At 43.3% G+C, this 27,636-nt stretch overlaps 1 protein-coding gene across 10 annotated transcripts in view; it reads left to right on the plus strand.

The window, feature by feature from the left end:
* Window positions 1-23,253, plus strand: part of casz1 (castor zinc finger 1) — a 171,176-nt gene extending 147,923 nt beyond the window's left edge. For 7 of the 10 annotated variants that reach the window (XM_085392664.1, XM_085392665.1, XM_085392666.1 and 4 more), the window contains 15 exons: window positions 1,822-1,918; window positions 4,237-4,401; window positions 6,007-6,179; window positions 6,536-7,404; window positions 10,592-10,724; window positions 11,156-11,219; window positions 12,234-12,397; window positions 12,754-12,876; window positions 12,965-13,285; window positions 13,390-13,588; window positions 14,399-14,570; window positions 16,159-16,307; window positions 17,611-17,848; window positions 18,660-19,031; window positions 19,821-23,253. In XM_085392664.1, coding sequence (XP_085248790.1) covers window positions 1,822-1,918; window positions 4,237-4,401; window positions 6,007-6,179; window positions 6,536-7,404; window positions 10,592-10,724; window positions 11,156-11,219; window positions 12,234-12,397; window positions 12,754-12,876; window positions 12,965-13,285; window positions 13,390-13,588; window positions 14,399-14,570; window positions 16,159-16,307; window positions 17,611-17,848; window positions 18,660-19,031; window positions 19,821-21,106 — 4,525 coding nt within the window. In that variant the 3' untranslated portion in view covers window positions 21,107-23,253. The remainder of the gene's footprint in view (window positions 1-1,821; window positions 1,919-4,236; window positions 4,402-6,006; window positions 6,180-6,535; window positions 7,405-10,591; window positions 10,725-11,155; window positions 11,220-12,233; window positions 12,398-12,753; window positions 12,877-12,964; window positions 13,286-13,389; window positions 13,589-14,398; window positions 14,571-16,158; window positions 16,308-17,610; window positions 17,849-18,659; window positions 19,032-19,820) is intronic. The other 3 variants (XM_085392662.1, XM_085392669.1, XM_085392670.1) reach the window with 3 other exon arrangements.
* The last annotated feature ends 4,383 nt before the right edge of the window (window positions 23,254-27,636 follow it).

Here is a 27,636-nt window from a genome sequence, read left to right on the forward strand (position 1 = left end):
TGTTTTGATATTTGCGCTGCATAATGCATAAAATTTGTCTAAACATCTCGGCAGTTGATGCACGGGGAGGTTGCAGATAAGCCCAGATACAGTTTCAATTTCCGTGTTGGGGTTGAGAAAAAAAAAAGAGAACGCAAAGAAGAGGAGGGAGGAAAGAAAAAAAAAATGGAAAAGGAGGGCTCATAAAAAGGGCAAATGTAGTACCGAGAGGGGAGGTAGAAGCAGGGGAGTGTCCTCTTTAGAGCCAAGGCTAATGAGTGCACAGTAACACTAAAAAGCAGCTTTGTAAATGCGTTTGTATCCACGTGTGTCGCGAAAGAGAGGAGGGGGGGGGGGGGGTGAAAAAAAAAGTTCATCTCTCCACCACGCTACAGTTTGATGATTTAAAGAGCTTTCGTGGTAGTGTTTAGTTGCAGTTTTCACTCTTTAAATGCTTTCATGCACCAACCATTGCCTCGGCACTTTGATCTGTGTATCTCTATTGTAACTGGAGATGCGCTGCAATCTCTGTATCGTGGCGATATTAATATTTAATCTGCTGCTGAATAGCAGAGGCCCATTAGGCCCCCTGACGCGGCAAGTGGGAATTGTCCAGAGGCAAAGTGATACAGCTGGGCACTGAGCAGAGGGGTGGGCCATAGTCTCAGGGGGATGAGGGGGGGCTTTGTGTGTTCATCGGTGTGAGCGTGCATGTGCGTGTGTGTGAAAGATATAGTATAGAAAAACATTTATAGTTTGGCCATATGTTGCCTAGTTTGTCTTCTGGTTCTGCTTTGAACTCTTTTAAAAGAGCCATCAGACCTTTCCAAAAGCCGCTGTCTTTCTCCGTCACTGTTTTCCAGCCTCACACGCACGCACGCGCTGCCAACTTAAAAACAGTAGTGGATATGCCGTTCAATTAACTTAATGAACTCAGCAAAGTGATCTGTAAATGCAGCTCTGGGATAATCCTAACAAGGAAAAAACAGAGAGAGAGATGGAAAAAATATTACTTAGCCTCCTTTTCCCCCTCTCCTCTGCACTAACAGATGGAGTTCTTGGCAGAGGCAGCGCAAATGTTTATTTGTGTGTTTTCACTGGTAATTGGAGGATTTTAACAGTCATCATCGTCAGGCTTATAATCACCACCGTAAAAGTGGCTGTACTGTGGCAAGTAGCTGTCTTTTCTTTCTCTTTTTTTTCAATGTAGAACCAGACTAATATCTGGTTTCTGCACTCCAGATAAAAGAAAGCGAAAGGGTTTTGAAGAGGGCAAAGTAGACAGAGCCTTTCCTGCTCCTCAGGGTACCTGACCCTTTATCTTGCAGAGCAAGAGTGTGGTTAACCTGAAAGAACTGTGCATTGATTTGACAAGCTTTCTCACAGCAATGAGAAATAAAGTAGTCATGGGGCTCTTGGTGATTGAGCGGCTGTGTGTATGTCTGTGAAGGAAAAGGCTTTCGGTGTAATAAGGGTCTCTTACGGCTGCTTTAGAAATAAATGGAGATAATTTGGCTGAAATTGGTGTGACAGACGGGTAAATTGTTGCAAGCAGAAGTCAGTTTGAAGGTTTGAGCTGCGTTACCTTGAAGGTGAAATTGCGACATGAGCCTTTGAAAGCTTCACCGCCTGTGTTATTTGGTTCTGTTTCAGGTGTTTTATAATAATTTCTTCATTAATTATTCTTGATTCGCTGCCGATCTTTCTTTCTTTTTCTTTTTCTTTTTTTTGAATTAAACCGACCTCTTTGGAAACTTCAGCTTTTTCCTCCTGATGTGTCCCCAGGTTTTGTTGTCACTGCTTCGTGTGGCTCTTAAAATGTGTCCTATAATTTGGTTTCAGGTTCTCTGGAAGTCAACACTGTGGACACGTGCACTGTGCCTACCAGTACAGAGAGCATTATCACTGTATGGACCCTGACTGTAACTACCAGGTGAGCGTGAGTACCTAATCTCTTATACACATTAAACATTGCTCAAGCATTCACAGCTATTCACAGCTTAGAAAAGGTCATTTTGTTCACGGGGCCACCATCACTGGTTGAAACCAACTAGTGATGGTAAACTGCACTGACTATCATAGCACTCTTAGATGCTGGTCTCCAGTTTACCAAACAGCCTATGGGTATTTGTATCTATCCAGTTTTCAGGCATCTTTGGGCACAGTTGACCTTTTATTACAAAGGTTAATTGTAAGTATCCTTAAATATGGCCCCTTTTTTAAAAATCTATTTGTTCTTTGTTTTTCCTTTTCTGAAGACACTGCCACCATAAGGGGCCTGGCTTTAATCCACTTTCACGGTATTAATCTTGCCCTGGTCCCATGAGGTGTCATGTATGGCACAGGAAGGAGAAAGAAAACAACACAAAGCAGATCACGATACAGGCCTCGTGTTTGCTGTAGCATATGGCCCAGAAGAGTTAGACAAACACGGGTAGATTTGTCAAAAGATGTAGAAAAAAATCCACGCGCAGCTAGAGCCGTGTGTATTTTCCTTCCTTTCTTAACAAGTTTCTGAATTAAGCCATCTTCAGATGTAATCTACAGTCTGCTCCCGATCAAGAGAGATTACAGCTTGATAAATATTGTTTATGTGGTGAAAAGCATTACAGATCTAAGCTTTCATTTTCTGCTTGAATCCCACTTCACAGTCTGATGAGACACATTCTTGGAGGAATACAAAGGAAAATCATTTCATGTCATTATTTAGAGTGTTAGTTCAGGTTATCATGGCAATTTCCACGGTCAGGTCCACATTTCTCTGTTGCTACTGCGTCGCATGGAAACACAGATATGCTTTGGAAGCCAGTTCCCAGGATGTCAATACTGAAAAAAACAGGCAGGCAGTGATGAGCAGCGATAACTCATGAAATGTTACATGACACACACTCCTGGAATATTATCCCACTGCCAGCCTCTGGGCGATTGGCTGAGTCTTAACATTCTCCTTTCATGGGCTTGTACATGGGAGAGAGTGTGCATCTTGCCACACTAGTGGGAATCCTAAAATAAATGTTGCAAGTGGCTCCCAACCTTCATCACCACTCAACTGAAAATGAGATCTTTTTCCCAGTCAGCTCTGTCCATGGCCTATTTTGGACGGCTTGATGGATCGAATGTACCATGACCACAGTTCAACCTGTCATCGTTAGATAACAGAAAAGTGCAGGCCTGAGATCTGTAAAAAAAATAAAAAATAAAAATTAGCAAAAAGAGAAAATCTGAGACAATCATCAGCCAGATTACGGAAAAAATGTAATTTAGGTGTGTCAGAAATCTGCAGCGGGAAAACACCAACAACAGGGGAATGAATGGCTGTGAGATCTCGGCTTTTTACTTGTGTGCAAGTGGAACACATGACACAAAGCAATTACCCTACTTTGTACAGCAATTAGTTGCTCTTTAGAGTCGTTCTTTCTGATGTTTTTCCCTCAACTGGAGATAAATATGGATAGAAGACAGAACTGTCTCATTGATTTAAGCTTCTCCTGTTACAGTTTCTGTAACATCAGCTTAAACCCAATTACAGCAGATTTGGTTGCTGCAGGTCTCCGTGGAGTGACTTTTCTGTTTTACCCCCTTCCAGACTCCTGAGTATGGGAGGGATTTTTTCTTTATAAGAAGGCGGGTGTCTTTGCATATTCATTTATATTTACAGGCGAAACCTGCACCAAAAGTGAGTGTTAATGCTTTAATTAAAAAGGGAATCATATCTCAGCGAATTGAAAGGGAAACTGTTTTTTGGTTCACTTGTTTGTTTGTTTGTTTTTATTGTCTTCTGTTTTCCCCTGTGCACGTCTGAGAAACCATCTGCATGGAACAGAATTTTTCCAGACACAAAAACATCAGAACTGTTATCTTGCATGTCAATTGATTCGTCTTAATTTCTAAAAAAAAAAAGTGTTGGAAGGAAGGAAAAAAAAACCCAGAAACAAAGAGTGTATGTGGAACATACTTTATGTTCCATGTGGAAGCATCTGCATTCAGAGAGTCCCGGGGCCTTTAAGCGCTGCATTTGGATAGAGCGCAACTTTGAGATATGCAAAGTAAATTAATAACCACAGAATGCATCATGTTTAAAGACGTCCTGTCCCTCTATATTGCCGTGCGCACATCCCTCCCCAACTGCCAATTGGCTCCTGCATGTTGCAGCTGCTGCTTCTACAGAGATAAAGTGACTTGTTGCTGATTCTGTGACTGGTTTAAATAAACACCAACCTGTTGCCGTACACCCCCACCCCCCTCCCCTTTTTGCAGAGGTTTACCAGTAAGCAGGATGTAATCAGGCACTACAACATGCACAAGAAGAGGGACAACTCCTTGCAGCATGGCTTCATGCGCTTCAGCCCTCTGGACGACTGCAGCGTCTACTACCATGGCTGCCACCTCAATGGAAAAAGCACCCATTACCACTGCATGCAGGTACACTACACAGACTCGCGTCTCCTCTTCCACCTACACACATACCCACAAAATGAACCCACGAAAGCACATGCACAAACACGGAAACAAATATGCAATTATGGTTCCACATGTTTAAGCATTACATATGGAGCAAAACAACCACTGCTCACTCTGTTAAAGAGCACCAAATATAGATAAATGCAGGTAAATTTACAATTCGTAATTCAAATTATATTGCAGAGACACCACATGCTGTCCATAAAAGAGTGTAAAAGGCACCGTTTAAAAGCACTGGTTTTGTCCAGTGCCTTTAAACAGCCTTTTAGGAGCAGTGACATCATTTTGTTTAAAACAGGTTAAGTCAGGCAAAAATGAGCAACTCTGTATAAATTACGGCCAACTTTGGAAAATCAGGCCACTTGAAATAAGCATGACTTCAGGGTGTTTCAGAGTCACTCAGCTTACCTACATATTTGTGAAGTGGAAACTCACTTTTTCCATTTATACCAGAGTGTCTTCGTAGAGCAGTTTGCAAAACGTGTCCTCGGCTAAATAAAAGAAAACCAAAAAAAAAAGGGTGAATATGAGTGAGGCTGCTTGTGCTTTCCCCATCTTTTTACTCTCTCACTCCTTAATTGGCATGGCTAAAATTCAGTTAAGTGTTTATATAAACTATACATTTTTCATCTTTTAGTACCAAGCAGCCAGTTGAAGATTATTCCCCCTCTGGATTTGTTTAATTTTTTTCTACATCTGCTTATTTTCAATGTCATTGTGCCGAGAGCTTCTCACCAGCAGGGCAGCGGTGCAGCGCAGGATGGCTTGAGATATATTCTTTTTTAAACCCCTGTAACAGCGTAATTGTTATTAGGACATTTCAGCCCTTGTTTTAACAGTCCCTGAGAACCTGCAGATGTTGGCATCGGCTCTCTTGATTTAAGGGGGAAAAGAACCGAGAGGAATTTTTTTCATTGTTTGACTCAATATGGAGAAGTTGCCCGGTTTGCGCGGGTGAAAAGTGCCACAGATGATATACAATTGCTGCTTTTAATTCAAACATTACCTGTTTTTCCCCCCCCCTTTGTTGGCTCTGAGGGCTCATGTGTACCAGAGCATTTTAAACTAAAGACTTAAGACAGTCATCTTACTCCCGTCTACCCCCTCCACTACTGAAATCTGTTCTCAGAGTTACAGTAAGTTTGTGGCGACTCACCGTTACTCTCCAAATATGAATTTCATTTTCTAAAAGGCTGCTTTGCCAGGAAGGTACTGTACTTTCAGCAGCCTTCTGCGGCCACTGTCTCTTTCAGTCACCTCCTTTTTTTTTTTACTTTCCAATTGTCACGATAGCAAGATTGTTTCCAATTCACAGGTTTGAGATGAAACTTGTAATGCTCTGGTGTTGCCACAAATTAAATCTTGAATGTGAGAAAACATCCTTCTTCTACCCATTTCTAGGCCACTAGCATTTTCTTAACCACAATGAGATCCCTCCTCTACATCTAGTACAGTATATCTGATCTTTTATAGCATTTTACAAACCATTCTTGCAAACTGAAACTCATGCATGCTTTGGGCCCAGATCTTGTTTTCGATTACCATGCTCTGACTCTGCTTTTGCAGGTGGGCTGCAGCAAGGTGTACACCAGCACCTCCGATGTCATGACCCATGAAAACTTCCATAAAAAGAACGCCCAGCTGATCAACGATGGCTTCCAGAGGTTTCGCGCGACTGAGGACTGTGGCACGGTCGGATGTCAGTTCTACGGGCAGAAGACGACACACTTCCACTGCAGGTGGATTGACCTAATGTGGTTTCTCCTCGAGATTTTTTTTTTACTGTATTAAAACCGACTTTTGGCAAATATTGTTTAAAACAAAAAAAGATTCATAAATTAAAACGGATCAACTTAAATTTTATAGCATTGTGACTTGCATGTGACAAAAATCATTAGAGCACTTTGAATAAAAAAAAAAAAACTTTTATTATTTCATCATCACCTCCCAAGAATTTAAACCTCCACCAGGTTGGAGATGGTGATGTGTCACTGAACCGCACCACTTATTATTCCACTTCACTGTAAAGTATTTCAATCATGTGGATCCCCTCCATGAATCCACACCTGATCACATTATCCCGTTTGCTTTTCAGGCGCCCGGGCTGCACCTTCACCTTCAAGAACAAGTGTGACATTGAGAAGCACAAGAGCTACCACATCAAGGACGATGCTTATGCCAAAGATGGCTTCAAGAAGTTCTATAAGTATGAGGAATGCAAGTACGAGGGCTGTGTCTACAGCAAAGCCACCAACCACTTCCATTGTATCCGCTCCGGCTGCGGCTTCACCTTTACCTCCACCAGCCAGATGACCTCCCACAAGCGCAAGCACGAACGTAGACACATTCGCTCTTCTGGTGTCATGGGCCTCTCTTCCACCTTCCTGGCACCAAAGGATGAGCCCGAGGAATCCAGCAACGACGACCTAATGGACTTCTCGGCCATTAGCAGCAAGAACTCCAGCCTGAGTGCCTCACCCACGACCCAGCAGTCCACTACTGTACCACACCTCTTGAGCACGCCCATCACTGCTGTCTCCTCCTCATCCACATCGGGCCACGCCCTCAAGCCGACCCCCTCGCTGCCCAGTGCGGGCCAGCGTATGTCCACCCTGCTGTCTCAGACCTTGCCCAGCAACATACCGGTGGCCCTTGCTCTTTCCAACAGCACCTTGGCCACCTCCAACCCGTTCTTCCCCCTTATGTCCAGGCTGCCTCTCCAGCCACCTCCTCAAGCTGCTGGCCTGATATCCGCTGTGTCTTCAGGGGCCCACTCCATGCCCACCGACTCACTCACCCAGGGCTGCTCCACAGTCGGGGCGGATGGAGCCATGCCATCTACCCCAACCTCCTTTGCCACCTCCTCCATTATGGAGAAGATCTCTGCAAGCAAGGGTCTGATTTCACCCATGATGGCCAGACTGGCGGCTGCTGCACTCAAGCCATCCGGCAGCCCAGACACAGGTCAGTGAGTGAACAGCCAAGTTTATCTCATATATTAATGATGGATAACATAATGTGAATATAAAAAATTCAAAAGAAAACTTTAGAGCTACATCCAAATCCACATGTTTATGATAAGCTGCATGCTTTTTCGCTCTTTGTGGACAGAGCAAAGAGAGAGCACTCAGAGGTCATCTCTCTAACTAGCCTAGAGCGGTGAGAAGGGCAGAAAACCCTCTGCTTTCAAGCTTAAAGGGACATTCCGGAGGCATGGTCCTCTGCTCTCAGCTTGTTATTGTGTTGATCGTTTGTTAGATACCCACAATCCATTTGGAGATAAATGCGCTGACAGGGGAGAGTAGAGCCTGTAAAAGTCTCTTATGATGTTCAGAGTGGGGGCTCCTGGGGGTTGTGTTGAGCATGTTTCCTCATCATTGGTCTCTTATCTCTGTCTGCGCCCGTTCCAAGCAAATGGAGGTGGAATGAAATTAAGTTCAGAAATTGCGAGAACAAAAAAAAAAATTTTTTTTTTCGTATCCTCTATGAAAACTGATAAAAAGAAAAAACAGAAATCACTCAGGCAGAAATGACTCAATGCAGCAGAGCTAAGAAACAGGTTTTTCTTTTTTCTTTTTTTTTCACCGATGCAAGAACTCAGTCACAGATGCAGTCATCGGCAACGACGCACACTTTTTGAATTTCTGGAAACCTTCTGTTTCCACAAAAACATGTCACCCATACATTTCAGAGGTAATTGGCTTGTCCATGTTTATCACATTGCTCTAAACAAAGCCTCTGAATGAAAATGAAGTTAAAGTCTTCAATTGATAATGCACTGCAAGCGCATGGTCTCGCATTCAGTTGCAGTGCATCCTCCTGCGCTCAGCCTGAGCAGGTGGGGTACGGATTGTAAATGGGACTGCTCCGGATGTTGGGACTGGGAAGGATTACAATTCCTGGTGGTACTCCTGGAGCAGGACAGGCCCTGGGAGAGAGCTGGGGCAGCTGCTCCGAGGAGCCGAGCTGAGCCCGGGCTGTCAGACTGAGCTCCACCTCTGGGCTTCCAGCAGGTAGTCTGGGCCTCCACAGATGGTGCCATCACCACCCCTCTCGATGGCTCACTTAGTTACAGCGTAGATCTCTTTACTGAAAAACAAGTTATTTTAAATAAGCTCTCCTATTTTAATCGCGCACATTTTCATAAAAGTTTTAGCGCAGACACAGGATGGGGGGTTTGCTGTGTGGTTTTGTTTCTCATATTTGCTTCATAAAATGTGTGAACAGGACATTTGGGGCTAAAATGAGGAGGAAGTGGTTTGTGCTTCTCTGTCAAAAAGGTGTGAGAAAAGTCACTGTGTTTGTGGCTATTTTTCTCAGTGTTTATTTTTTCTTCGGGTTGTGAAACTTCGCCTCTTTTGCGGTGAATTGTGCATTTTTCCTGTTTCTGCCTTCAGTATTTTCTCAGCTTTTCTTTTCTTTTTTCTTTTTTTTTTCATTAATGTTCCGCTCTAATTTACCCCTAAGTGTTTTTCCCAGAGATTCAAGCATCTGAAGGGTTTACTAATTAGACACACAGTACAAATGATCTTTCACAAGCTCTGTATCTTATCCGGAGTAATTACATGGTGGTACATTATTCCTGGATAATTTCCAGAAAGAAGCTGCTTTGAGTCAAACTCATTTGTTCTCTCTCTGCTCGCAAAGTGCATGCAAAAAAATAAATACATTTAAAACAATCACGATGTGCTTTGCAGTGAGATTGTTTTGTACTGTGATCTACCTTGAGCAGTCAGCTTATCTTCTGATTGTATTAAAAATATACTTTACTCAGCGTGGCGATCATGTGTGGATCATGCAGTGAGTGGCTGCTCTTGATATAATGTGCTCTCATTTTGTCTGAGAGATGATTTAATTGTCAATGACAAGGCAGGATTTGTCTGGCTAGTTAATTTTGGGTATACTCTTATCAAGTTTGGGGGGGGGGCAGGGAAGGAAAGCTGGACCAGAGACTTGGTAAGCATTCAGTGACCTCAAACCAGCCGCAAAATTGTTTGACTACTGTTTTCCTTTAGCCCCACCCATGCCCCACCCCCAGCCCCTCCAACCTCAGCCATTGTCAAACTGAACTGACACTGACACTTCCCCATCTCCCAGCTTTCAGCTGACAAGGCCCAAGACTGGCTTTTCCACTTGTATTCTGCCTGATATGTCTCTGGGTCATCTTGTAGCGGAGGGAGGTGGTGGTGTGGGCGGGGAGGGAACTCTGGTTGGTTTCCCCTCTTACGTTGGCTGGTCTTGTTTTCTCTGTAGCAAGTAAAAGGAGAGGATCCCCATCAGGCTCAGGGCCAAGGGCACACACTTGGTTGCCCATGACCTTGCCTGTCACAATCCCTCAACACCAGCCCTAATTTTTAAACAACAGATTTCTCACCAAACCAGTCGTGGCTGCTGGTGCACTCCAGTTTTAGTGTCTCAGAGGCTACGCTGGGGCTCCTACCCCCTCCCACTCACATATATATTTTAAAATAAACGACCACTTATTGTCAACCAAAAGCTCTGCTTTCCCTGTATAGCCCCGGGATAAATTAATATTTCAATCCCGCGGGATTGGGAAAGGGGGGGCCAGAATTCACCTTCCTGTCAGCGTTTTTACCTCAGGTCATCCCCTGGTGTTTATTTATTTCAATTCAGCGCTCCTGTCCTCACTCACAGCATTCACTGAATACCTATTTGGAGGCGAATGTGATCGAGGGGTCACGCTATTTGAACCAATCTGATTGGCTGTCAGCTCCAATCTGACCGACATAGCACCCGTGTTCCTTGTGGGTACGCTCAGTGGCACTGGCTGCCGCCCGTTGTCAGGCCAACAAGGAGCCTGGGAAGGTGGGAAGGGAGGGGGTGGCCAATCTGAGACTGCCACTTTCCCTCAGCATTAGCATCTCACTTAATGACCAGTTAAGAGGCAGCCTGGCAAATGAGTTGTGACAAGTGCTGCAGAAAAAGGAGTCTTTTTCCCCCATATCTCCCGCCTCTCAATCACCATTTAAAAGGCTTGACGGCCTGACATAATTTCGCAATAATTATCACTCGGAGTATTCTTTTCGGGCCAGGACAGGAGTCAGATTGGATCTTGTCATAGAGTAATAATGCTGACCAACAATAACTTTGTTGTCTCTTCTCTCATCTGCATCTCTGACTTGATCCTCAGGGAATGGGCAGCCGGCATCAGCCAGCCAGTTCAATCTGGTTCAAGTGAAGCAGGAGCCAGTGGACGCCAACTCCGGGGCTTCCCAAGACTCCACACAGGAGCACAGCCTGGACCTGAGCAAGAAAGACCAGAGGTACAGATGGTAAACTGATGGTTAATTCAAAGTGAAGGATGGTTAATTAGTGTTTCTTTAACCAATTCAGCCTTATTATTGGCAAAATAACCCCCACAAAAAAGAACATCCAGCTTCTCTGAATGATAGATGATGTCTACTAGTTTGGCAGCTCTGGTTATATACAAAATATTTAATTTATATAAATGTGCATACAATTAGAAAATCCTCCACGTATTTCTCCATTTATTTATTTTGCGTGTGAGTGAGAGAGAGGGATGTTTACATAAACCTTCAACTCCAATCTTCCCTCCAACCCACACCAGATCTTATTTCTTAAGAAGACAGCATTTTTCTTCTTCATTATACAGGCACACCTTGTGTGATAAATAGTAATATTTACTGTTCTCATGCAAATCTTGAATAAACATTGTTCATTTTCCTTGTTCCAGTAATGAATCAAACGGACACCCTGTACCAGGGAATACATCTCTTTTATCCTCGCTTATGAATAAGGTAAGATCCATCCATCAAACGCCTTTCATCCCAAGACAAATTAGCGGGACACGAAGGGGCCTGTTTGTTTTTTAATGTTTCACGGCTAATAAGATGAGTTTGTATCATTTAAATTTTCCAGCCATTTTTCATAGAGTGTAATTTTCGCTGCACCTCTCACAAATTAATACAATGAAGCAGTAGCTGGGTGCCATGCCAGATATATAGAGATGTTTGTTTTTTGATGAGCTGTTTTGAACTCGCCGTCCAATTTTTCCTCCTCCTTTATACGTTTTCTTCCCCCTGCCTCACTCTACATTTATTCATAGGGTTTATAAATTATTTGATTAAAAAGTCAGCGCAGGGAAAAAAAAAAGAAAAGCAGGAAGGCGCTGCCCTCATTTTTTAACAAGTCTAAATGTTAGCGTATGGAAATTTAAATCTGTATGGTTTTTTTGTGAAGATTAAAATGGACATTGTCTTAGTCATATATCTTATCTGACTCGTACAAATATGCCAGGTGGTTTCCATCATGTTGATGATGTCATGGCAGATCAGCCACCATTTATTTACTCTCTCCAACTGATCATGACTTCCTCCACTCCTTACCCCCCTGCAAGCTTCGCCGCCTCCGTGCACCTAAGTGCACGTCGTGGTTTTAACCTCTCTCGAGGACACCTTACCTTCACATTTGCAGTCGTTGCGCCCAAACGGCGGAGACGAGCTGCTGTCTAGCAACTCAGCTGTTGTCGTGTCAGCTTTTTGTTGGTTTGCTGCAAGCCACCACATTACATAAAAGGGTTAACAGTAGCTCCCAGAGGATGCTTGGCAAACACGCTTGGCCTGCACTCAAGCAAAAGCCCGGATGTTTGTAAATCTGGCTGCCCTTTTTAGCTTCGTCAAACCATGCATGCGTGTGTGTGTATGTGTGTGTGTAAGAGAGAGAAAGAGAATTCATTCTCATACTCTCACTAACATACGAAAGTGCCCAGCTAACCCAGCGCCTGGTGGTTTTTGTGCTGTTTTTTTTTGTAGATGTCACAGGTGAACCCTGCCCTCTTCAATGCAATGAACCTGAAGACAGAGCTAGAGGCAGGTGAGGGTGGTGACACCTCGGAGGCAGGACAGTATCTCAGCAAAGTGTTGAAGAGGCCCCTGGCAGAAAAAGCCAACGAGATCTGGAGGACGTACCTCCGCAGGTATAAAAAACAACAACAACAACAACACACATACACAGGAAGCGCGTAGAGACACTGGATTCATTATGAGAGTGAGAAAACAGTCAGAGTGTTAAAAAGTAGCGCACGTCCTTGGAAGGTCTTTCCTGTAAATACTATTCCTCACATACTGTATCAGTGGAAACCCCCCCTCCAAAAAAAAAAAAAAAAATAGAGAACACGTTCTTGCAGGAATTGGAAATGACAGTGCGCTGGTTACAGTATGACGGACCGCAGACATTTACCGTCAGGTGAAGAGTTGAGCCAGGTGTCCTCATAGGTTGCGTTTTCCTTAAGCAGCAGTAAATTTACAGTCTTTCTTATCTGTCTCTGTTAAGGTTTGACACGGATGACTTCTGTGAAGCTCAGTGCGACTTCCTTCACAAAGTTCACTTTCACTGCTTGGTAGAGGACTGTGGTGCCCTCTTCAGCACTGTGGATGGGGCTATAAAACATGCTAAGTGAGTGTCACGCTACCCTCGCTCTCTGCATTTTAGTTTTTGGCTTTTATCGATCGGTATAAAAAAGAGCTTCCATCTTGTTTTTCAGCTTCCACCTCCGAGCCACCTTGAAAGTGAAGTCGGAGCCTTCGTTCGGTGAGGGCAAGGACTCCGGTGAGGGCGCCCAGCTGCAGCCCGTTGCCCCCGTCTCTATGGCCAACAACCCCTCCATGGATGTTGCACACCTCTCCTCCTCTGGCAGATACAGCTCTCCTCCCCCCTCCCTGCTGGCCTGGAAGCAGCTGACGGGCAGCATCCCTCAGATGCCAGCATCAATGCCCAACCTGCCATCCAGTTCCCCTCTAGCCACCACCTCCCTGGAGAATGCTAAGCCACAAGTCAAACCTGGTTTCCTGCAGTTCCAAGAAAAGTATGTGGAAACCTCTGGGTTTCGTACACAGCGCCCTGCTTTTCTTCTTACTTTCCACAAGTTGATTAAACGATATCTTCTCTGTTTTTTTCCTCCCCATGCAGTGATCCATGTTTGGCTACTGACTGTAAATACTCCAATAAGTTCCACTTCCACTGCTTGTTTGGAAATTGCAAGTATGTGTGCAAGACCTCTGGAAAGGCAGAATCCCATTGCTTGGACCACATCAACCCGAACAACAACCTGGTCAACGTCCGCGACCAGTTTTCCTACTACTCTCTTCAGTGTCTCTGTCCCAACCAGGTGAGTGTGGCTTGATAACTCAGCCAGGAGCTGAATCACCTACTGTCATCTCCCCGAGGTTTCTAAGCATGAAGTATGCTATCTATTAGACCAGTATTTGAGGTTATTTGACTCAAGGCTTTCACAACCACTGCTCGCCGTCTTCCATCTCTGCTGAGAAAGACAGTCGACTCACCCCAGTAATGCCTGTTTATATGTCAATGATGTCATTTTGACTGCCGCATTCTCCTCTCAGAAAAGGCCAATTTAGCTGATATTACCCAATAAATCATTGTCACTTGCACAGTAAACAAGGCTGTCTGGAATAGGGCAAAAATCAGGGGAATGCTTCGCAAATGAAACCTAAATGGCAGCCCCTGCCTGCTCTCATGAGCCCGTATTTGGAAAACCGTTTAAATGAATTCATTAATGTGTTGAAAATCACCCCTCTCACAAAAAGCCCCCCCTCCCTTCTCCCCCCCCCCCCCCCTTTAGTCTGCATCTCCTGAACTGAGAAGATCTTATTTGGCCCGGTCCTTTGGGATCTGGGCCTTGCAAACAGATGGTGGTGTACAGACATGTTAGAGCGGAGGGGTGTTTGTGGGATGCCTGGAAATGCAAAGTAATTGTACCAAACAACCGGAGAGGAAAAGACTGCGAGGTGTTGATTATGTTTTTTTTCTTCTTCTTTTTTGGGAAGGAACTGTGTGTAGTCTTCGCTTAAACTTTGCACACAAAGAAGGATCGAATAAAAATTAATCAGCTCCTCTGGCTTTCAAACATTCACGACATTTGAGTCATGAAATTGGAAATTATGTGTCTCCACTGCAGCACTGCGAGTTCAGAATGAGGGGCCACTATCACTGTCTGCGGCCTGGCTGCTTCTTCGTCACTAACATCACCACCAAGCTGCCGTGGCACATCAAGAAGCATGAGAAGGCAGAGCGTCGCGCCGCTAATGGCTTCAAATATTTCACCAAGAGGGAGGAGTGCGGGAGGCTGGGTAAGGAAAAAACACTGGAAAAGAAAAAAACTTCTGATCCTGTAAAAGTTTTGTGTCCCGCTGTCTCTGTCTTTGCCTCGCATCAAGCTGTGTCAACTTGAGCGGCTTTTAAAAAATACTTTGCCAGGAGAGATCTGAGGATTAAAGGTGTTACGTTGAGAAAGATGTAGCCTAATTTGTGTTGTCTGTTGCAAGAGGATATTCCCCGTGTTTACAAAGGGAGAGAGACCAGTGTTGGCAAACACAGTGTCATGCATTGCGAGAGGTTTAAGAAGCATGAAACAAGTCTGCCTCGTAGGTTTTTGTTGGCGCAGTTTGCATATTCACAATGGCACCTCGAGTCCCAGATGTAGCCTTGCCCGTGCTATATGAGCAATAATGTCAAAGAGGGCAATCACATCCAGGTTGTTTTCTTCTTTCTTTTGCCCCTGTCAGAAATGAGCAATTAGGTTTGTGTTTGTTAATTATCTGGCTTGTCTGGTTTAGCCTGTTTGTGTTGTGAAGCTGCGCCTCACAGCCACCGCTGCCATCACACAGAAATGAATTAAAAGTGATCTGTTTTTTTCAGGCGGTTACACAAGCTTTTCAGAGCGCAGAAACAAAGCAAACAAAACCAGGCCCTAAACAGCTGTTTTTTGTCCCCAGCCTGATCTGCCAAGTGTATTGTTTGGGCTGGAGGGGAAAAAAAACAGAAAGGATTACCACTGCTAGCTCTCCAGTTATAAAGAATTGATGGGTTGCCAGTATCCATGGCAGCAACATTAAACTGAGCACCGCTGCTGATGTTACCTGGTTTCTGTCTCACAAAAGGCCCTCCCGTGTCACGGGGGGTTACTGTTATTTGCTCAACTTTGCGTGTTTAAAGCGTTGTGTGTGCAAAAGCTATTTGATGACACAGACATGTTTTTTTTTCTCTTAAAGTGGGTGCCATGGTTACTGACATGCTAGCACCTGCCCAGCATGTTACTCTTTCAATTATTTCTGCCTGCTTTTATATAATGGTATTTGATTAACAGGCACAAAACGGCACATTCATTTAATTTGAAATCATAAAGCAATTAGAGCTAGACCGGTTAAAACACTGGAAAAGAGCAGAAGAATATAGAACAGACGACACCACAGCGGAGAACAAAAGGGGGAAAAATGACAATGGAGATACTTTGAAAAATGAATTTAATATGGGAATAATTGTATATTTACTTTGGTTTGCAGGGGTGTGTGCATTATTGGCCCACAGAAAATGAGAATTTATTTATGTAAATTCCTAATTGAATAAAGCATGTCAGTGTAATAAAAGAGCTCCACAGGTTTAGTGCACAGAAGCCTTGACTTGCTCAGTATGACACCCGAGTGATCTAATATTCCTCCTACATGTACACTCCGAAACACTTTGAAACCCGATCCCTCTTTTGTCACAGCTATATCATGAAATTAAAAAAACCCTAAAAATATTTCACTTGGTGTTTGATGTATCGCGACGCCGTCACACTTATAATATTGCGTGTGGCGCGGGGAGCCTTTTTTTGGACGCCGCACTGGGAGCCAAAGATAAATTAAGCTCTTACTTTATTCTTTTTTTATCCTGCAGGTTGTAAGTATAACCAAGTCAACAGCCACTTCCACTGCATCCGCGAGGGTTGCCAGTTCTCCTTCCTCCTCAAACACCAGATGACCTCACACGCACGCAAGCACATGAGGCGGATGCTGGGGAAGAACTTTGATAGAGTCCCATCCCAGGTACAAGCACGCCAACGGCGACATGTGATACATTTTGAAAAGCGGTGTCATAAAAATACAGGCTAAACATCTCAACGGTCTGAAGCCTGTGTTGAATAGTTTACTCAAACATATTTTAACAAAGCACACACCCTTTTCCTGGGAGATTAAATAGTGAATAGACGTTCCCTTAACTACTCTACTACAACTATACTATATATTGTTGTTTTTGCTCATTTACACTGTAAAAAAGAGGAAGGGCTAGATATTGTTCAGCATTTGGGAAACTCATTTCTATTTTTTTTTAATAACACTGCATATCAGCTCACCGCGCTTACCTAAACACAGCATTGCACTACCAACTGGGCATATTATTATATCGGTCTTTCTTTTTTCACTAAACATTCAGAGATATACGGCACAAATCTTTTTTTCCTCCCATATTCACTTTGTTGTTCTGCCGATCTGCAGTTCTGCTTTTATTATTCTGCTAATTTCCCTCATGGGATTGATAAAGCATTTGTCTGTCTGTGTGTCTGTGTTTTTCATCTAAATTTTATGTTCTCAGAAACACACCATTGTTTGTGGTTTTTGCTGAAAGAAGATGGAAAAAAAAGCTCCCGATCCATTAAGGACTGCTCTTAAAATCTCCCAATATCATAAAATGAAGAGAAAAATAGGGATAATAATAGTTAAAGAAGGTTTAAACAAATGTTAAGCAGCGGAAGTCCTTTCTCGTTTCGATTTTGTCTGTCTTTCGTTCTTTTTAAGGTCGCGAATAACAACAGCTGTTAGCGTACTGGTGGTTACGCCGTCTTTGTAACTTGTGTACCTGGTTTGGTCGGTTTTGTCGGGGTTTTTTCGTTGTATATCTATTTCTTTTTTAACATTCAGTTTCCTTTTTTCTGAGTCATATTCAAGGAAAGACTAACAAAGACGTGATGTTCTGTAAAAAAGAGAGTACCGCTCATATCCTGTCATACCAGTCAATAACAAATCACTCATGGCATTCTTTTGATGAAGTTTCTTTTCCACGCAGTTTCCTCAGTTAACCTCTGCAGTAGGTGCGGGATGGAGCCTTTGTGGATATAAATGTGGATTTTCTAGTTCTGTTTAGGCTGTTTTTTTGTTTTGTCCTTCATATAATGACAAAAGTATGAAGTTCGTTCTTTCAAAAAACACTTCTGACGTCTTGAAATGCTTGGTTGGATGCCAAGCGCCAACACCTGCGCTCATGACTCTTTATAACCCAAGATGTTTGTTTCGTAAGTCTTTGTGTGATAATTTTTTTAAGCTTTTTATTTTATTTTGTTTTGTTCTCTAGATGATGTCACTCGGCCGCAGGGCGGATGAGATGCAGCAGCAGGCATCGGGTATGGTGCACGGGTCCATAACGATCCAGCCTGGCATCAGCTCCAACTTCTCCAACATCACGGATGAGAATGATGACTACATGGACTACATGGGTGCAGGAGGCAGCCCCTTGGGTCTCTCCTCCGAATCCTCCAACCAGGACCGAAGCTGCACCAGCACACCTGTGGGCAACGACAGCTCTCCGGCAGGTAAGCCCACGTGACTCAGACTCTGACATGTCAGCATGTACGGCCTTTAGCACAGTTTAGTCCACAGGTGTTGTCCACAAAGGTTTTCTACTCGTTGAACATCTCAGCCCACACGTCACCCAGAAAGCCAGCAACTCGTCATCTCATGCATCCTCCAATCACAACTCTGACTTGCAATCAATAGACACATTAGTTTTAATATATGTGGTTGATGACTATGCTATATTCTTATGTTGGGAGCTGCGGACGAGACAGTTTCCAGTTTGCCCGGTCATCCTCATAAAACCTCCATTTTGTACATCAGTGGTTTGAGATATTGCACTGTATGTAGCTTATTACATTTTCCTCTGGCCAGAGATCATCCCTGTGGCTTTATGTCTACTTTAGCACTTTTAGTGGTTGGAGTTTTGGGAGAAAGGAAATGAGAAACAGCCTCTTTTTCCTCAAACTTATTGAATAAACGGGTTCTCCTCTATATTTTTTCCTAAATCTTAGCCTGTCTCTGATTTTCACATTTCTCCATGTGTTGCCAGAAATATCCACTACTCTCATCGTTGTTGTTTTGGCTGGGTTACTTTGTCTTGAATGGGCCTCATTTTGTATCATTCTCTTATCTTTTATCTTTCCCTTTTTGCCTCCCATCCCTCTGTGTGTGCGTGTGTGTGTGTGTGTGTGTGTGTGTGTGTGTGTGTGTGTGTGTGTGTGTGTGTGTGCGCGCGATTTGGACCCCGTGTTTGTCTTTGTTCCCGTCTGTGTGTGTTTTCTCCCTCTTGCCTGTCCTTCACCCTCTCTGGTCAACCTGTCTCTCCAGGACAAGGCTGCCCCACCACCACTTCTGCTCCTACCACCCCTGCTGACACTAGCGCTACCCAGAATGCACCTCCTTCCTTCTCTCCTCCTCCTCCACCACGACCACCGCCACCTCCTCTTCCTCCTCCTCCTTCCGCTCTTCAGCCTGGCCTGCAGTCCCAGGCCCCATCCCTCTCTCCTGCTCTCCTCCGACCCCCTCTCCCCTCACTCCCATACCTCCTCTCTCCATCCTGTCTGTCATACTCTCTGCTCAGCGCCTCTCTGGGAGCCACTCGGAGTGTTGTCATGCCAACCAACACACCAGCTTTCAGCCCCATCATTGCCACTCCGTCTCCGGTTAAAAATGACGTCCCTATAGTGCAGGATGCTGCAGGTACTTATCCCCGGCGCAAACCAACACTGCAGCTGTCATTCTCAATTACTGAGTCCTGTGCAGCATTTAACTGTGTGATCCAGCCTTTCTCACTCTGCACTGTTGTTATGAAAAGACTGAAAAAAAAGAAAGCATGCAAAAAAGAGAACATTTGTGTTGAAATGCTGAAACTTGCATGCTTACTGTGTGGGTACAGTAAATTGAAAAAAAAAGTCTGCAATCACTTGACTTGCACCTTTGTGCGTAATTTCCCTTTTAGTATCACTAGGATTTAGCGAGAGACAGCAGTAAATTTGGCACCTGTTCTGTGAACCCTGGGCTCTGTTTAGCTTCCATTAACAAGGCTGCATCAGCAAGCTCTTATTTAATCTTGCCCCAAGTTTTATCGAGGCCCACTGCTTCCTGTCTTGCAGAACAGGGAGCACATCATTAGCAGTGACCCCAGGGTGTTGCAAAAAGGTGGGTGCCCCTCATAAAACAAACATGGAGATAAGAGGGTTGGTTAAAACTCCCAGCTCCGCCTTTCTTTGGAGGCCCGAGACACCCTGTAAAAGTGTCATGTCTTACAGTCAATCTATCATCCCCCCTCCTCCTCCTTCTTTAATCATTCTGGAAATTAGGGATTAAAAAAATAGTGGCTAGCTGTGCTTACTCAGCTGTGAACAACTTCTGGCTGAGCGGGGTCCGACATTAGGGTTTTAACCAGGACAGTCACTTGTTTGTAAGTCTGTGGACTTTATTATTTTTTTCAGGATTATTTTTGTTAATGCCCTTATCTCTTGTTTTTAGGCAACACCATCTCCATTCCCACGGCCGCTGGTGCAAAGAAGCGTTTCTGGATCATCGAGGACATGTCCCCGTTTGGCAAGCGCCGAAAGACCGCATCGTCACGTAAGATGCTGGACGAGGGGATGATGCTGGACGGATTCCGGCGCTACGACCTCTACGAGAACTGCAAGGACTCCAGCTGCCAGTTTTCTCTAAAGGTCACCCACTACCACTGCACTCGTGAGAACTGTGGCTACAAGTTCTGCGGCCGCACCCACATGTACAAGCACGCCCAGCACCACGACCGCGTAGACAACCTGGTCCTGGACGACTTCAAGCGCTTCAAGTCTTCGCTCAGCTGCAACTTTCCTGACTGCCAGTTTTCAGGCAACAGCACCCACTTCCACTGTCTGCGCTGTGGCTTCCGCTGCACCGATAGCACCAAGGTGACGGCCCACCGCAAGCACCACGGCAAGCAAGACGTGATCAGCGCTGCTGGCTTCTGCCAGTTCAGCTCCAGCGTGGACTGCGAGGTTCCTGACTGCAAGTATAAGCTCAAGTGCTCACACTTCCACTGCACCTTCCCCGAGTGTAAGCACACAGTGGTTGGCATGTCCCAGATGGATTCCCACAAGAGAAAGCACGAGAAACAGGAGCGAGGCGAGATTCCGTCTGTGTCGCCGAAGCAGGAAGCGGCGCACCACCTGGGAGGAAATGTGGCGGCAGTCCCTCCATCCTCCATGGGTCTGTCTACTTCCTCACCCGGTGGCCTCCACGGTTTGTCCCACAACATCATCACCAGTACTCCCTCCATGATCTACCAGACAGGCGGCATTGCTTCTGACTATAACCACTCATACCTGCCATCCTCCATCAACTTAGACAGCTCCCTCAACCTGGGCACAGACACCAGCAGCTCACTGTTTTTCCTGAAGAACGCCGCCGGTCTGGGCCTCAGCGATTCCCTGGACCTCAGCAAGAAGATCCACCACGACGCAGCGCGATCAGCCCACAACCTCTCAACCCAGCTGGGCCTGCCGGCAGCTCAGGACGACACCACGGGAACATCCGGGGAGGCCGAAGATGACATGTCACCAGAGGAGGAGGTGCAGGCGGAGGAAGATGACGAAGAAGAAGAGGAGGAGGATGAGGAGGAAGAGGAGGCAGAGGATGATCTCAACACTGACTCAAACGATGATTCAATGGCGGAGCCTGACGGTGAAAAAGACAATGGCCAGAGTTTCGATGCTTCCGTTAACCACACTGATGCTTCCCAACTGGAAAAGCAAGAAGATGCTGACCCATAAAAAACAAAAACAAAAAAAACACACAAAAAACAAACAAACTGAGTTTAAGAACTGCAGAAAAATTCTGTGTACTATGATTAAACGAAAAATGAAAGTGGCCTCATTTATGATGTCGAGAGACTTTGGACGACGACAAAAAACAACGAGAGCGTGGCGAGAATGATGGCCCGAAACGATTTATTATGATGTTTACAAGATGACCAACATTATTAATTCAATTATGCATTAAAGGAAAAAAAAGATTACGAATGGAGACACACAGAGTTAGGGCCCTGTTTCACACATGGGACAGCAATGTAAAGCATTTTACTACACATCAGTCTTTTTGTGTGCGTGCATGTTTGACTTTAATTTATTTTCATTTTTTCACTTTTTTTGTGTGTGGACAAAAAAGAAAAGAAAAACACGTTAGAAAAACAAAAACAAATCTCTCTATATAACTATATATGTAAGTGTGTGTGTGTGCGTGCGTGCGCGTGTGTGTGAAAGATAATATACAAAGGAAATTGCTGGCACGGGCGACATGAACTGCAGAGCCGTGGATACATAGAAAAAGGGACATGAATCACTAAGGGAAAAGGATGTGTTTCAAACGTTTGATCTTTTTTCTGTATTATTTTATTATTAATTATTATTATTATTATTATTATTATTATTATTAGACACTGAGAGAAAGGGGTTACATTTTGCTTGTTCCCATCTCTTTGGTATTGTTTTTTCTCCTTTGTTCTCAATGATACGTGGACTCGACCAGTAGCTGTTCGGTCGGTCTCAGCTGCAGTCAGGCGTCCTTTCAAGCCGCCAACCTCGACAGTTCTCTCTGACATTCTGCTAGAAGTGTTTTCAACTAGCACCGACTCCAAGCTTAACCCTTTGTAATTTTTAGCCCCAATGTGGAGGAATCAAGTTTGTGCGTGGGTAGTGCACTTTTCTATTAGCTGACCATGATGATAAGATATACTTAGATAAGTCATAAGTATATTTAAAAAAAATATTTTTGTTACCATTTGCATCTTTGCATTAAAAAAAATTGTCCTTTTTGTTGTGTTGTTATAGTCAGATGCATATCGATCTGTAAGCCGGAGAGGTCTTGATTAACGCCCGGCAAGTCACGCGGGGGATGTTTGGTTGTTGGAGGGGCGGGTGGGGGCTTCAAGACTGACCAGAGGAAACGATGAGTCACTCAGATGCAGCAGCAGGAGGGGTTGGGGTAGGGGTGGGGGTGGGATATAGAGGAAGTGTCAGGGAGTGTGTTTTATGTTGAAACTGTACAGACCGAAAATGTCTCACAAAAAAAAGACGAAAAAAAAAACGGCATTTTTGTTTTCCATTCACTATGGCTGTGGTTGAGCTCCTGTTGTAATGGTTTTTATTTAATATTTATGTGACCTTCCAAATGAGAAATTTTTAGAGTGTTATTGCACTTTTTAGGTTCATTTTTACCATCTGGGGAATGAAAAAAAAGGAAAAAAATAATGATATATATCTTTTAACAGGGAATTTGCTTTAAAGATGTTGTTTTAGTTCACTTTTTTTTTCTTTTTTTTTTTGCTTTGATGCACAAATAGATGTTAGTGTGACAAAGAACTGTTGTTCTGTGGTTTATTTAAAGATTGGTTTTTATTTTTTGCTTCTTCTGTGATTGGACAGTACAGCGATTTTAAAAAAAAGGAAGAAAAACAACGACAACATAAAAAAAAAAAGGAAGGAAACGCGGTGCGTCGGGAAAACGGCGCTCCTGTATGAAACACTAATACGGACTGTGATTTCAATTAATTCTTAAGGAGTTCATAGCAATGCTCACTTACTGTAGTACTAAATTATAAACCTGTCTAAACCACCCTCTGGTTTTTATTGAGCGAACATGTACGACTGAGGAGTGGACACACTGATCATGAATTATCTCCTGAGCTTAGCATTGGATATAAATGATCACAATATAGGGATAAATAATGTGTGTAGATGATATTCCTCCAGATATTGTTTTGAGAAGAAGAAGAAGAAGAAGAAGAAAAAATAAGGTTGTACAGTATTTTCCTCTGTAAAAAATGACTATATATGAACAAAATGCTCTTTGATGAACAGCTTCCTTTAAAAAGAAAACGGTAAAAAAGGAGAAATGAATAATAAAAAGTTAAAAATTCAAATAGCCTCATCATAGTTTGCTTGTGTGCGTGACCTCTCTTAATTAGAAGTTGTTCATATTATAGCGGCGGCGGGATGCCGTTACATGCCGTATATTTTATTTCTTTTCTCTCAAACTAAAAATACACTGATTTGAATTCATTCATGGATGTTTCTCTCTTATTTATTGATTCATTTGATTCATTGTCATTTTTCTGTGCATGATCTCTACCCCCCCCTCACACACACACACAAACACACCCACCCCCACCCCCCCAATCCCTCTCATTAACTGAAAATCTTGGTTTGTATTTACTTTGCTGTGGGCGCAGACTGAACTGTCTCCCGGGACTCTGTTGCAGAGCAGAGGCATTTACTACGTTTGTTTTGTTTTCTCTTCATTTGCTGAGATAACTGCAGGGGCTGGGAGATGTTGTGTACTTGAATTCAGTTTAGTGTGTGTGCAGGTGTGTGTGTGGGTGTGAAATTTTGTTAAAAAAGAAAAAAAAAAGTAAGAAAATAAAGACGCTGTAATTATTATGACGCATGATTGGTAATGATTCAGCCTGAGGTCGTTTTTAGTCACATGTAGGGGGAAAACTGCTGCTGCTGGACAACAGCAGGGCAAAAGCAGCACTCCTTTTTTCCCCTCTGTGTCAGTGATACTACTGAAGTGTGTGTGTGTGTGTGTGTGTGTGTGTGTGTGTGTGTGTGTGTGTGTGTGTGTGTGTGTGTGTGTGTGTGTGTGTCCTGCTGAGAGAGACTCATAAGCCGTGGCTGTTCTGTCCCACCTGCTCAAACCTGCAGTTCAATCCATAACCTCATTTTCCTGCTTGTTCCTCTATAAACTCAACTTTTTTTTCACCAAAATAAATGAAAACACACAAACACACACATAAAAAGACAAAAAAAACCCATCTGCATTCATGCAGGTAGAGGAATCAACAATATTTGTTGTCGGGGTTGTTCATTCTTCACATTCTGGTGTGAGAACAGGATCAGAGCGAGGACCATTACTGAGATTTAGAGGTCTGCTACTGCTAACAAGATGGCTCTCTGTGTCTTGCTCACTGGTAACAGGGCACATTTATTATTATTACTTTTTTTTTTCTCTCTTTAAGCCATGTGCTGGTGTCTCCTCCCAATATTTCATGTCACCCAGTGGCCAGTGTGCTGACTCTGTCCCCTCGTCTACAGCTGTTCCTGTCCTTACTCCTTCTCTTCCTTGTGATGTTTTTTTTTTTTTAATAAAAAAAGAGAAAAAAAAGCACGGGTAAAGGCATCACCATCTGTCTGCCAGCTGGTATCCTGTATATAATCTACCAGTGGGAAAAAAAAGAAAAAAAGAATAAACATGAAAATTATATTACACAAAAACCAGACGGAAACGACCTCCAAATCCTGCATAGGCTGCTGCTGAAACGACAGATCGTTTTACTGTTTTAATTAACAGAGTAAAAAGGATGGTATAAAAAATGTGTGTGTGTGGGGGGGGTAAACAGAGATGTATTTCCACTGCTGGAAAAATGTAATATGAAAGCAGCCTTCTTACTGCAGAGTAGTGGATAAACAGAGCAACAATTTAGACTTTGTAAAATATATTGCACTTTTGGACTAAAAGCCATCTCCCGTTAGCGTTCAATTTGGCTCGATTTATGAGACGTTTTATATGAAAAGTAGACAATGAAGCAATTTTTTAAAAAGTCTCTACTTCAATTTGTTGCCCTCAGCGCTACTATTCATTCTCGTCGTGTTGCTTATTTCCACTTGGATACAGTGCTGTTCATCTTCATTGTTCTATATTTATGTTTTTGCATGTCTTATGCAAACATTGAGCTTTTCACTCAGTGAAATAAAAAAAACCATACTGAATAACTTTAGGCCTGTTTCCGGTGTCAGTGTGTTTTTGAATTTTAAAACATGTGTATGACACATCTTTGAGCAGATTCATACCTTCTGCTTTCACACAAAACAACCTCGAGTTTTATGTTTTATAAGCCTCAACTGTGTGTTTGTGTGTGTGTGTTATTGTGCCAGGCAACACTGACAAGCATTTGGTTGATATGTCAGGAACAGGTTGAGTGAGTGTATGTGTGTGTGTGTGAGCAGCGTGGAGAGGCAACAGTTGAGGCTGGGAACATACACGACAGGTGTGCACTGCATATGTGGTCACATGATGCCTATAAGGCAGATTAGGGCCCAAACAGATGAAGCGCTGCTTAATGGCAGCTTTTATTAAGTTCACAAAGCATGGGGGGTGGGAGGGGGGTTGAGCAGGGGAAAAGCAGGTGGCTGGGCCTGTGCACTCGTAAGATGAAGACAGATATTGTACAGTGTAGTCTGAAGAGGGTAGCCACTGTGGAAGGATTTATGGAGATTTGTCTGTCCTGGACTTACTGCCTGCCTGTTCCCCAATCCTGCAGCAATAGACAACGAGGGAGAGCTGGGAGAGAAAAAGACTAGCTAGCAGCTAGCCATGAAACCAAAGTGGGTGAACATGCATAATGAGAATAAAGTATAATAATAATAATGGTCAGCCACTGTAACCACACAGAAGGCTCAGAAAGCAAGAAAAAAGCATGTTAAATATCAGTCCCAGGAAATTCACAAACTAAGTTAACATTTGAGAACATCCATGCACTTCAGAGAAATGCCAGCTGATTAGGGCAACTAACAGATAACACAACCTACTGTATATACACATTCCTGCCACTTCATTAGGGACACCTGTAGCTCATTAAAACAAATAGCTAATCCGCCAGTCACATGGCTGAAACTCATTTAGTGCATGCAAAAAAAAGGCATGTAGCCACAATTAAAGCTTAACGGAAAGTGTGGTCACATGAACACGTGCGCTGTAGTGAAGAGTAAATATTGTGCATGTTCAAGTGGATTTACAAAATTAGCCTAAAACGTCAAAAGAGCAGGAACTTATAGTGTGAGATATAGATTCGTACTTTTTTAGGTGCAGCTGAAAAAAAAGGTGTTGATGTGCATAATCGTGTGTGTTCTCACTTTGAGCGTACTGCACTGAGGTAAAGTAAAGGTGTGAAATCCACAGAAAACTTTAGATCAGTAAGGCCAGCGAAGGCACACAAGATTGGTTGTTTTGAGTGTTTGCACTGTATGCACTTTGTGCGACGACTGCTGACATGAAAGAGCATCCACAGCGACATGTGTTACGACCTCAGACGTCGGTACAGTGAGAGGTATCCACAGTACATTTCAGTTAAGTCCACATCCCTTTGCCAAAACTGCCTCCAGGCACATGTCACTGAAACAAACAGTGCTCCTGGTCTGCTCTGCCTGTCTCCACCTTTGTTGCTTCCTGTTACTGTAAGGCCACATATGAGTTACTGGAAACTGGCAAATGTTGATTTATTGGAGTGGAAAAATAAAGAAGAATTAAGCCATCATTATCAGGATTTTAATTTTAACAAAGGATAACATGGATCAACTAGACAGTCCTAACGATTAACTTATTATTGCTGACTAAACTCTGGAGTTCAACTTCTTTCCATTTTAGCCTTTATTTGCTTCGATTTTTTGACTCTAACTGTCCTATTTTGGTTGTGACTCCAGGATCATTTCTGGCATTTCGTGGCATCATTTACTTCTGAACACCAAGAAACTGGTGGAGACCAAAACAGAACATAAATTCTGCTCCTGTAGAAACCACAAGTTACTAGCCACGTTTTTCACATTGTACTTACGATGTTGTGGAGAAGAACTACTCTACCCACAATCAGAAATTGAAACCAACCAAGCAGTGATTGTAGTCAGAAAGCAATAACACGGCTAAACTTCACTAAACACACTACATACTACAAAAGATATTTAAACCTATTGTTATACCAGAAAACACGGTAATGAAAAAGATTGATATAAATATTAACTAATTCAATCTGTGATTATCTTGAATCGTGAATTTGGGGTGTATTATGGAATATATATATATGTGTGTGTGTGTGTGTGTGCGCGTGTGTGTATATTAAAAAAATCCCATTTAAGTCTTTTGTATGACCATGATTCATTTCAATCCTGGTTAGCTTGGTTCAAAGCTAAAAACTCTTAATCGAAGGATTTTTTCATAACGTCAAGAGTGGAAATGAATCATTTTGAGAACCACAGCCCATAAAAAAAGCGGGGGATCACTGTTGAGCTCTATAGGGTATGGTTTAGAGTAGTCAAATCCAGCCCTCGCTTATCTCAGCTCGAGGCTTTGAGTCAAGACCAGCTAACCAGCGGCTGACGTCATGGATGGATGGTGACTACATCCATTTTGTTGACACACAATCAATAGTATAAATAGGTAGCTGTGTATTTGTTTCCACTGTGTGCAGTTGGAAAAAGAAAAACAGGTGAAGTAGTTTTGATGACCATTTTATTCGTGGTCACTTGCTAGT

Source organism: Rhamphochromis longiceps, linkage group LG20 (assembly GCF_057381845.1).
Source record: "Rhamphochromis longiceps isolate RC_006_pf linkage group LG20, R_longiceps_female_GT1.1, whole genome shotgun sequence".
NCBI classification, from domain to species: Eukaryota; Metazoa; Chordata; class Actinopteri; order Cichliformes; family Cichlidae; genus Rhamphochromis; species Rhamphochromis longiceps.